We start from the raw sequence: 8,874 nt of genomic DNA, 5'->3' as shown, positions 1-8,874 counted from the left end.
CACGGCTGTCAGCCAATCAGTATTCAGGGTATGACAAACATGTATTTGTACTGCTCTAATTACGTTAGTAACCAGTTTATTAAATCAATAAGTCACCTCGGGGGTTTGTGATATATGGCCAGTGTACCACCGCTAAGGGTTGTACCACCGCTAAGCACTACACGCTGCGTCGTAGGTAATAACAACAGCCCTTAGCCTCTGTGCACTGCTCAAAAAAATAAAGGGAGCACTAAAATAACACATCCTAGATCTGAATGAATGAAATATTCTTATTAAATACTTTTTTTCTTTACATAGTTGAATGTGCTGACAACAAAATCACACAAAAATTATCAATGGAAATCAAATTTATCAATGCATGGATGTCTGGATTTGGAGTCACACTCAAAATTAAAGTGGAAAACCACACTACAGGCTGATTCAACTTTGATGTAAAGTCCTTAAAACAAGTCAAAATGAGGCTCAGTAGTGTGTGTGGCCTCTACGTGCCTGTATGACCTCTCTACAACGCCTGGGCATGCTCCTGATGAGGTGGCGGATGGTCTCCTGAGGGATCTCCCCCCAGACCTGGACTAAAGCATCCGCCAACTCCTGGACAGTCTGTGGTGCAACGTGGCGTTGGTGGATGGAGCGAGACATGATGTCCCAGATGTGCTCAATTGGATTCATGTCTGGGGAACGGGCGGGCCAGTCCATAGCATCAATACCTTCCTCTTGCAGGAACTGCTGACACACTCCAGCCACATAAGGTCTAGCATTGTCTTGCATTAGGAGGAACCCAGGGCCAACCGCAACAGCATATGGTCTCACAAGGGGTCTGAGGATCTCATCTCGGTACCTAATGGCAGTCAGGCTACCTCTGGCGAGCACATGGAGGGCTGTGCGGCCTGGATGACACATCAATGCGAGCTGTGGCAAGAAGGTTTGCTGTGTCTGTCAGCATAGTGTCCAGAGCATGGAGACGCTACCAGGACTAACCCACCGCCAAACCGGTCATGCTGGAGGATGTTGCAGGCAGCAGAACGTTCTCCGCGGCGTCTCCAGACTCTGCCACGTCTGTCACGCGTGCTCAGTGTGAACCTGCTTTCATCTGTGAAGAGCACAGGGCGCCAGTGGCGAATTTGCCAATCTTGGTGTTCTCTGGCAAACGGCAAACGTCCTGCACGGTGTTGGGCTGTAAGCACAACCCCCACCTGTGGACGTCGGGCCCTCATACCACCCTCATAGAGTCTGTTTCTGACCGTTTGAGCCGACACATGCACATTTGTGGCCTGCTGGAGGTCATTTTGCAGGGCTCTGGCAGTGCTCCTCCTGCTCCTCCTTGCACAAAGGCGGAGGTAGCGGTCCTGCTGCTGGGTTGTTGCCCTCCTACGGCCTCCTCCACGTCTCCTGATGTACTGGCCTGTCTCCTGGTAGCGTCTCCATGCTCTGGACACTATGCTGACAGACACAGCAAACCTTCTTGCCACAGCTCGCATTGATGTGTCATCCTGGATGAGCTGCACTACCTGAGCCACTTGTGTGGGTTGTAGACTCTGTCTCATGCTACCACTAGAGTGAAAGCACCGCCAGCATTCAAAAGTGACCAAAACATCAGCCAGGAAGCATAGGAACTGAGAAGTGGTCTGTGGTCACCACCTGCAGAACCATTCCTTTATTGGGGGTGTCTTACTAATTGCCTATAATTTCCACCTGTTGACTATTCCATTTGCACAACAGCATGTGAAATTTATTGTCAATCAGTGTTGCTTCCTAAGTGGAAAGTTTGATTTCACAGAAGTGTGATTGACTTGGAGTTACATTGTGTTGTTTAAGTGTTCCCTTTATTTTTTTTAGCAGTGTTTATTGGCTATATGCCACACCTAGATAGCCTAGTGGTTGGAGCATTGGGCCAGTAACTGAAAGGTTGCTTGATCGAGTCCCCGATACATTTGTATGCTACGTTTGTAGCAATATCAACGCAGGACATGTTTTTATGGAAATCTCCTACTGTAGGTCACAGCCTTATTGTTGCTAGCTGGCTTCACACACAAGTAAATTTGTTTAGATTTTTGAGACATAGAGATAGATAGAGAACTCTAGCGCCCAAATGATATTTTAGCACAGGCAGAGCCATTGAGGATTTTCACCATTTTGAAGTAGTCGACTGGGTGGGACTTCGTATGGGTTAAGGAATGATCACATAATTCCATCCAGGTCACCAGGAAGGATCAGCCAATGAATAATACCTGTAAGGAAACATTCCATAACTGCTGCAGTAATTCAAACAACACACTCTAGGTGGCAGTGTGCACTCATTCAATTTGTTTGCCAACTCATACAAGTACAAAGAACACAAATATAAGCTCAAAATGTAGTGTTGGTCCCATGTTTCATGAGCTGAAATAAAAGATCCCAGAAATGTTCTATACAAAGAAAAAAAACATTTTGTGCAGGAATGTATTTACACCCCTGTTCGTGGGCATTTTTCCTTTAACAAGATAATCCTTCCACCTGACAGGTGTGGCACATTAAGACGCGGATTAAACAGCATGATCATTACACTGGTGCACCTTGTGCTGGGGGACAATAAAAGGCCTCTCTAAAATGTGCAGTTTTTTCACACAACACAATGCCACAGATGTCTCAAGTTTTGAGGGAGCGTGCAATTGGCATGCTGACTGCAGGAATGTTCACCAGAGTTGTTGCCAGAGAATTAAATGTTAATTTCACTACCATAAGCCACCTCTAACGTTGTTTTAGAGAATTTGGCTGTATGTTCAACTGGCCTCACAACCGCAGACCACGTGTAACCACGCCAGCTCTGGACCTTTCCATCCGGCTTCTTCACCTGTGGGATCATCTTAGACCAGCCACCTGAACAACTGATGAAACTGTGGGTTTGCACAACCAAAGAAGTTCTGCACAAACTGTCAGGAACCGTTTCAGGGAAGCTCAAGTATGTGCTCGTCTTCCTCACCAGGATCTTGACCTGACTGCAGTTCATGGTTGTAACCTAACTCAGCGGGCAAGTGCTAATTTTCAATGACCACTGGTAAGCTCGAGAAGTATATTCTTCACGGATGAATCTCGGTTTCAACAGTACCTTGCAGAACGTAGACAGCTTGTATGGCGTTGTGTGGGCAAGCGGTTTGATGATGTCAACGCTGTGAACAGAGTGCCCCATGGTGGCGATGGGGTTATGGTATAGTCAGACATACGCTACAGACAACAAATACAATAACATTTTAGCGATGGCAATTTGAATGCACAGACATACCTTGATGAGATCCTGAGGCCCATTGTCGTGCCATTCATCTGCTGCCATCACCTCATGTTTCAGCATTATAATGCACGGCCCCATGTCGCAAGGATCTGTACACAATTTCTGGTAGCTGAAAATGTCCCAGTTCTTCTATTATCTCCATACTCACTAGACAAGTCACACATTGAGCATGTTTGGGATGATCTGGATTGACGTATACGACAGCGTGTTCAAGTTCCCTCCAATATCCAGCAACTTCACACAGCCCTTGAAGAGGAGTGGGACAACATTCCACAGGCCACAATCAACAGCCTGATCAAGGAGATGTGTTGTGCTGCATGAGGCAAATGGTGGTCACACCAGATACTGACTGGTTTTCTGATCCGCCCCCACCTGATTTTAAAGGTATCTGTGACCAACAGATGCATATCTGCATTCCCAGTCGTGTGAAATCCATAGATTAGGGCCTTTTCCAATTATTTAAAAGGACTGATTTCCTTATATGAACTGTAACTCAGTAAAATATTTGAAATGGTTGATATTTATGTTTTATATTTTTGTTCAATGTAGTTAAAGAAGAAAATGGACTACTTCAAAATGGAGATGGTCTCAATGGCACTGCCTGTGCTCTCAAAAGGACAGATACAATAAGGTGGTGTCTATCTAAATCTATGTAGGCTATCAGAACAAAGGAACAGTGGAGCTCATCGACTCATCAGTCCCACACAACTAAGCTCAAGTATGCCACCTTGAGGCTGTAGGCTACACAACACCAGCAATAAAAGGGGAGGAGATGTGTTGATGGGGGAAAAGAGGGGGGGCATCTTCTGATGGAACTGATGCCCCCCTTCAGAACAGATTTGAGCCTCAATGGGATAGGCCTTATCATGTAGGCCTTATCATGTAGGCCTTATCATGTAGGCCTTATCATGTAGGCCTTATCATGATAAATCCCAACGTCTTGTAAGAAAGGTGTATGATACAACTTGATCTGATAATATACTGTATCATAAACTAATGCTAAATTATCAATTCTTAGTTTAAAGGCCCATTGCAGCCATGTTTATATCAATATCAAATCATTTCTGGGTAACAATTAAGTACCATATTTTAATAGTTTTCCATTAAATTTGACCAAAATAGCGTTTTTAGCAATAAAATATTTCTCAAGCAAGAATTTTGCTAGGACTGTCTGGGAATGGTCTGAGTGTGGAGAAGAAAACGGAAAACTAGCTGTTATTGTCAGAGAGGTTTGGAACTCTTTTTGTTAATGGTCTATTAACCAATTTACCGCCTGGTGATGTCACCAGGCAAGCCAAAACTCCCGCCCATTGCAAACCTGAGGATTAGATGTTCTTTTGTAGAATATATTTTCAACCAGCAACAATTAGGAATAACACTGATCCCTTTTCTTCCCACTTCTACAGTGTTAGTTTCATCATCTGTTGTGCAATATGATATAAAACACAGGAAACACTGAATTTTGTCTGCACTGGGCCTAACAACGATATGGTTATTCCTATTCTGTACATTTGAATGTCAAATAAGATAATTCATTGGGTAACAATTTTATTTAAAAATGCTGTTTAATATTCTACCAGCAACGTATACTTAAAACAATAGCTCAGGTTGTCGTGGTGGGGAGACAGTACACTTCCTCACAGTGCCATTATTTCTCGAGTGGCTTCCTCTTCAGCGAACACACACACTTCCTCCACTACAGCAACACTTTGCTTGACTGCTTTGACACTCTCGGACAGATTGTAGGCTATATGTTCATACAAAACCTGCCATTAAAGATAGTATGTTTGGTGAGTCTGACTTGTTTTTAACCTTTGCATGTTTTTGTTGTCAAAATGTTGTAATTATGTACTACTACTGTATAATAGATATGTAGGCTGTAACACATAATCCTACGGAAGCACTTGGGTGAAGCACCATAAGGCGAGGTGGCCAACTGCCGTTATAATGTTGGTAGGCGCTATTCTATATCAAAACTCTGTAGGCCTACGATATGGCATGCGATGTTAAAATCCACAATTGCGATATTTTTATGTGACAGTTATTTTGTGCTTCACTTAGCCCATTTAAAGTTATAACTGTCTCTGCTGACTATAGGCATCTCTTTTTCTTAAAAATTATGATAATGGTGAAAAACCTTTACTGTAATTTATGTTGAACTCTTTTTCTAATTTCAGGGTTACTATTGGGCCCTTTTCTTAATAATCTAGGTGAATGAAATTAGAAATGTACACGATCAGAATGCTATGGCCTTGTTGTTGGTCTAAAATGAGTGAAAATCACCTATCATAGATATTCAGTGGATAGGCCAAAGGTATGCATCCGTGGTGGTAGGCATACAAAGGTTTATTGGATTTGATGAACTATCCCCAGTCAGTGTACAGAGAAGTACATTTCAGTGCTCCCAGGCTCGGGTCCCTGTAGACTGGGTTTAGCTATATTCACATTTTCTCCAACATTCTAAGAGAGCTGTGGGAAGAGTCCAGCTCTCCTCTCTCACAATTAATTACAATTACTGCATGTATTTCAAACTCCAGTCTCCACCCATATTTTGAAGTTTCAGTGTTCACACTTGAATTCATGGGGAACACAGGCCTTATGTACTGTAACTATAAATGAAGTAGGCCCACAGATTAACATAATGTTCAAGTTGAAATGAAAGCCAGTAGATTAACAAAGACGGATATAAATAGATAGTGTCAAACTGTACTGTGTAAATGAGGGTGTGAGAGTGATGTTCGTACCCGATAAAGTGTGAGAGCAATTTAAACCACAAACATCACTTTCAACAGTTTACATTTGTTGGGCCCTAGCCAGTGTCTCTCTTTTGGTGAACATTGTAGCCTAAAGTGCATTTCTCCCTGTGTTTCTCATGTCCAGGTGTCTGAGACAGTGAAGGGGTCAGAATGCAGAGCATCAAGTGTGTGGTGGTAGGAGACGGTGCAGTGGGGAAGACCTGCCTACTCATCTCCTACACCACCAACGCCTTCCCCAAGGAGTACATCCCCACTGTGTTTGACAACTACAGCGCCCAAGTGACTGTGGACAGCAGGACTATTAGCCTCAACCTGTGGGACACAGCAGGCCAGGAGGAGTACGACCGCCTGCGCACCCTCTCCTACCCTCAGACCAACGTGTTTGTCATCTGCTTCTCTGTTGCCAGCCCCCCCTCCTTTGAGAACGTCAAGCACAAGTGGCACCCAGAGGTCACCCACCACTGTCCCAATACGCCCATTCTGCTGGTGGGCACCAAGAAGGACCTGCGCAATGACCCGGAGGTGTTGAAGAAGCTAAAGGATCAGAACCAGACGACCATCACCCAACAGCAGGGCATCGCCCTGGCCAGGCAGATCCAAGCCATCAAGTACCTTGAATGCTCTGCCCTCAACCAAGACGGAATCAAAGAGGTGTTCGCTGAGGGTGTGCGAGCCTTTCTCAACCCACAACCTGTCGCCACCAAGAAACCCTGTGTGCTATTGTAAAGGCAGTAGAGATACTATCACGTATGCAAATCAAACAGAACAATATTAATTAATTGAATGTGTGTAAACCATTGGAGTTGATTTTATTGTGAAATATGTTTTTGTTGTACTGCTGATAACAAACACTGCCATATCAAGACTTCCTTGAGACAAGGGGACCATTGAGGCAGAGGCATTGGCTCAAGATGGATGCCTTACCTTTGTATATCCATTATTTTTCCCTCTTCCTTTATAGCAATTAACCAAAAAGACCTGAGACTTTCTGATGAGGAGATACATTCTCTCATTTATCAGTGCTTGTATTGTTGTCACATTTTGACATGTATGTTCTTTACAAAAATAATTAAAAAATATCAGGAATTTAAATATCCATACTCCCATAATTAATAGTAGTTGTTTTTTTTATAAATATTTTGTTGTATCATAGAAGTATGTATTTTTACACCATCTGGTTTTCTGTTAGTGCTCTTCAACTTTGTTTGAATGTGTTGAATGCTGGACACAAAAGAGGAGATGCAGAGAGGTTTTTGATAAGAAATGCATAGGCTGATTTTCCTATCGAAGGTCATTAGTCAGTGTGTTTGTGTGTGTGTGTGTGTGTGATAGATGAGAGGAGAGACGGGAGAGGAGAGGAGAGAGAAATGGAACCTGGTTGTAACTTCCCTCTGAAAGTCCTTAGCTTATTATCTATTTTAGTTAAGTTGGGGTTGTAGATGTTTTAATATTGTGTAACTATTTTGAGAAGGCTATGACCCCACTCTTCGAGGGTGTCTCGCGGTTGGGAAAGGCAAAAAAACAAATTTCCAAATCAAACATAAGCACCCACCAAAATATTATTATTATTATTACATCTGTACTGTTGTAAACGAGAGATGGAAATTGTGTGCAAACTGTAGTGTAGATTACTTTGACATGTCTTTATTCTTATCATCAGGAACAGCATATAAATGTGTTGATCAATGCATACAATTAAATTAATACCTCAAGAATGCCAAACCCTTTCCAATGGAGTCATGGGAGGTGATAGAAACCAGCATGCTAAACAACCATGAGGTTCCTGATTTGCCTGAGCATGATTAAATTAATACCTCAAGAATGCCAAACCCTTTCCAATGGAGTCATGGGAGGTGATAGAAACCAGCATGCTAAACCACCATGAGGTTCCTGATTTGCCTGAGCATGATTTGGAAGTGAAATGATCCAGCTTGCTGTTACGGAGTTGTGAAACATACATTTTCATTTGTTGTACAATCACTGTCCTCTCCCATACCTCAGGCCACTGGACTCATTTGACAGTGAAATAAGGCCTCAGTGCCTTTGCTCTGCCTGCTGGATAACAGACACTTCTTTGTGTGAGAGCAGTGGAGGGACATACAGATAGATGTCCTTACTGTTTTAGTACAGTATATACTGTATGTGACTGTATACAACACCCACTCTAGTACTATCTGGATCTGCCTCTCCATCTCATTCTCTCTCTCTCTCTCTCTGTCTCTCTCTCTGTCTCTCTCTGTCTCTCTCTCTCTCTCTCTCTCTCTCTCTCTGTCTCTCTCTCTCTCTCTCTCTCTCTCTGTCTCTCTCTCTCTCTCTCTCTCTCTCTGTCTCTCTCTATCTCTCTGTCTCTCTCTCACTGTCTCTCTCTATGTCTCTCTCTGTCTCTCTCACTCGCTCTGTCTCTCTCACTCTCTCTGTCTCTCTCTCTCAATTCAATTCAATTTCAATTCAAGTGCTTTATTGGCATGGGAAACGTGTTAACATTGCCAAAGCAAGTGAGGTAGATAATATATATCTGTCTCTCTCTCTCTCTGTCTCTCTCTGTCTCTCTCTCTCTCTCTCTGTCCCTCTCTCTGTCTTTACAAACGAGGAAGAACATTTATTTGTAACTTCCTTAATTTAGGTTGTGGACCTCACTGACTGACTGACTCACTAAGAATAAGCATGTTATGGTAAATAACTAAAAAGTTCTGAAATAATTGTTTAATGAAGCTTAATGTTTACACACAAAAAAATCACTATTAGATTATTAATACCTTTCAGATGTCTCTCTCTACTTGAGAATATACAAAATCATGGTTGCGTTTATCCACAGTTCTTGATGCATTTAAAAATACGTTCTACAAAGAGCTG

General features: G+C 42.8%; 1 protein-coding gene across 1 annotated transcript; it reads left to right on the top strand.

The window, feature by feature from the left end:
* Positions 1-4,922: 4,922 nt before the first annotated feature.
* Positions 4,923-7,130, top strand: LOC139400860 (rho-related GTP-binding protein RhoG-like). The gene is made up of 2 exons (XM_071145448.1): positions 4,923-5,055; positions 6,146-7,130. Exon 2 carries the CDS (start codon positions 6,172-6,174, stop codon positions 6,745-6,747), a length of 576 nt encoding a protein of 191 aa, XP_071001549.1. The 5' UTR covers positions 4,923-5,055; positions 6,146-6,171; the 3' UTR covers positions 6,748-7,130.
* The last annotated feature ends 1,744 nt before the right edge of the window (positions 7,131-8,874 follow it).

Source organism: Oncorhynchus clarkii, unplaced genomic scaffold, assembly GCF_045791955.1.
Source record: "Oncorhynchus clarkii lewisi isolate Uvic-CL-2024 unplaced genomic scaffold, UVic_Ocla_1.0 unplaced_contig_8483_pilon_pilon, whole genome shotgun sequence".
NCBI classification, from domain to species: domain Eukaryota; kingdom Metazoa; phylum Chordata; class Actinopteri; order Salmoniformes; family Salmonidae; genus Oncorhynchus; species Oncorhynchus clarkii.
This window is presented reverse-complemented; position numbering and strand designations above follow the sequence as displayed.